A 2933-nucleotide genomic window follows, 5' to 3' on the forward strand; every position below is an offset into this window, starting at 1 on the left:
GGGAAATTGCGGTCTTTGAAGAAGGAGGCCATCTGGGCTGTTCAGTATTGGAAGTGGTCCTCTTGGGAGCAGATGCAGCGGAGACGAAGGAATTGGGAATATGGTATGGCGTTTTTACAGGGGGCAGGGTGGGAGGAGGTGTAGTCTAGGTAGCTGTGGGAGTCGGTCGGTTTATAGTAAATGTCCGTGTTGATTCGGTTGCCGAGATGGAAATGGAAAGGTCTAGGAAGGGGAGGGAGGAGTCTGAGACGGTCCAGGTGAATTTGAGGTCGGGGTGGAAGGTGTTGGTAAAGTGGATGAACTGTTCAACCTCCTCGTGGGGACACGAGGCAGTGCCGATACAGTCATCGATGTAGCGGAGGAAAAGGTGGGGGGTGGTGCCAGTGTAGCTGCGGAAGATGGACTGTTCCACATATCCTACGAAGAGGCAGGCATAGCTGGGGCCCATGCGGGTGCCCATGGCTACTCCTTTCGTTTGGAGGAAGTGGGAGGATTGGAAAGAGAAGTTGCCTTTGGTTTGGAGGAAGTCCCTCCTCCCTACCTTTTATCTTAGCCTGCTGGACACACTTTTCTCATTCCTGAAGAAGGGCTTATGCCTGAAACGTCGATTCTCCTGTTCCTTGGATGCTGCCTGACCTGCTGCGCTTTTCCAGCAACACATTTTCAGCTCTGATCTCCAGCATCTGCAGTCCTCACTTTCTCCTACAGGAGTTGGGAGGTCATTTTGTGGCTACACAGGACATAGTTGAGGCCACTTTTGGAATACTGCATACAATTCTGGTCGCCCTTTTAAAAGGATGTTGTTAAACTTGAAAGGGTGCAAAAAAGATTTACAAGGAGGGTTTGAGCCACTGGGGCTGTTTACCCTGGAGCGTCAGAGGCTGAGGGGTGACCTTATAGAAGCTTATAAAATCATGAGAGGCATCGATAGACTGAATAGCCAAGGTCATTTTCCAACAGTAGGGGAATCGAAAACTAGAGGGCATAGATTTAAGATGAGAGGGGAAAGATTTAAAAAGGATCTGATGGATAACTTTTTCACACAAAGGCTGGTGCATGTGCGGGACAAGCTGCCAGAGCAAGTGGTGGAGGCAGGTATAATTACAAAATTTAAAAGGCATCTGAATGGGTATATGAAAAGGAAGGGTTTGGAGGGATGTAGGCCAAATGCTGGCAAATGGGATTAGGTCAGATTGGCATGGACTAGTTGGACTGATTCGTCTATTTACATACTGTATAAATCTATGACTCTATGACTTTATAATTATAAAGCATTTAGTAACATGTTAAGTGCATGAAAGATGCTATATAAAGGTATGTAATATTTTGTCAGATGTGAGGCCTGAATCATTTCATTAATTAATCAAGCTTTTCTTTGCTTCTTTCAAAGATTACAATAAAGAGTTATGTTCAATTGAATGCAGAAAGGAAAAGAATGAAAGAGAATTCTACTGCAACAGTGAGTTCGGTAAGAACAGATTGAGGTTTAAATGTCATTTCTGTCTACATTCCATGGCTGAAAAAATATATGATAGGGTATAATCTGCGATCTGGTATCCTTTGTTTCAGTGGTGGCAATTGGAAATGGGGTGGGTGGGAATGTACAATTTGTTTTGCATTATCGGGATTGTATTATAGACCCCCTAATAGAAATTGAGAAACAAACTTGTAAGGAGATCTTAGCTATCTGTAAGAATAATGGGGTGGTTATGGTAGGGGATTTTAACTTTCCAAACATAGACTGGGACTGCCATAGTGTTAAGGGTTTAGAAATATTGCTTTTCTCAATTTCCAAAGGCAAAAGTGTGCCAGCATGTACTGTGCCATCCCTGGTTGCCCCTGAGAAGGTGATGTGCTGCCTTCTTGAACCACTGCAGATAGTTTGGTGAAGGTATACACACAATGCGATTAGAGAGGAGCTCAACAGACTTAAGCTGATACTTGCAGATAGGATGAACACTAGTAACATCATTCATTGATTCTGTGACCACAAATTAATAACTGAATGTAACAGATGTATCAGTTTAACTTGAAACAACAAAAGATGAATGGATAGCTTAAAGTTAAGCATTTCCCAAAGAGGATAATGACTATGTTGAAGAGATTCCTCAAAGGAATTGAACAGGTTAATGTCAGAAGCAATTCAGAGCAGAGGTTGGATGACATTTTGGTGAAGAAAGTGATTGCGGAACCTTGGAAAGAATTTTAGAGAAGAAACTTGGAGGCTTGTGAGAGCTGGGCTAAGACAGGGAGAATTTAATAAGGTTGTTTGAAGCATTGTGCAAGGGGATCAAAACAATAGACAATAGGTGCAGGAGTAGGCCATTCTGCCCTTCGAGCCTGCACCACCATTCAATGATCATCCTTAATCAGTATCCTGTTCCTGCCTTATCTCCATAGCCCTCGATTCCACAATCCTTGAGAGCTCTATCCAACTCTTTCTTAAATGAATCCAGAGACTGGGCCTCCACTGCCCTCTGGAGCAGAGCATTCCACACAGCCACCACTCTCTGGGTGAAGAAGTTTCTCCTCATCTCTGTCCTAAATGGTCTACCCCATATTTTTAAGCTGTGTCCTCTGGTTCGGCACTCACCCATCAGCGGAAACATGTTTCCTGCCTCCAGAGTGCCCAATCCTTTAATAATCTTATATGTCTCAATCAGATCCCCTCTCAGCCTTCTAAACTCAAGGGTATACAAGCCCAGTCGCTCCAGTCTTTCAGCGTAAGGTAGTCCCGCCATTCCAGGAATTGACCTCGTGAACCTACACTGCACTCCCTCAATAGCCAGAATGTCTTTCCTCAAATTTGGAGACCAGAACAGCACACAATACTCCAGGTGTGGTCTCACCAGGGCCCTATACAGCTGCAGAAGCACCTCTTTGCTTCTATACTCAATTCCTCTTGTTATGAAGGCCAGCAAGCTATTAGCCTT

The 2933-nt window shown here is 44.3% G+C and overlaps 1 protein-coding gene across 3 annotated transcripts in view; it reads left to right on the forward strand.

Moving 5' to 3' along the window:
• The window catches only part of LOC122561934, a 20056-nt gene that overhangs the window by 8432 nt on the left and 8691 nt on the right, over window positions 1-2933 (forward strand). For all 3 annotated transcript variants that reach the window (XM_043714250.1, XM_043714252.1, XM_043714251.1), the window contains exon 3: window positions 1391-1468. In XM_043714250.1, coding sequence (XP_043570185.1) covers window positions 1391-1468 — 78 coding nt within the window. The remainder of the gene's footprint in view (window positions 1-1390; window positions 1469-2933) is intronic.

This window comes from Chiloscyllium plagiosum, chromosome 24 (genome assembly GCF_004010195.1).
Source record: "Chiloscyllium plagiosum isolate BGI_BamShark_2017 chromosome 24, ASM401019v2, whole genome shotgun sequence".
In the NCBI taxonomy this organism is placed as follows: domain Eukaryota; kingdom Metazoa; phylum Chordata; class Chondrichthyes; order Orectolobiformes; family Hemiscylliidae; genus Chiloscyllium; species Chiloscyllium plagiosum.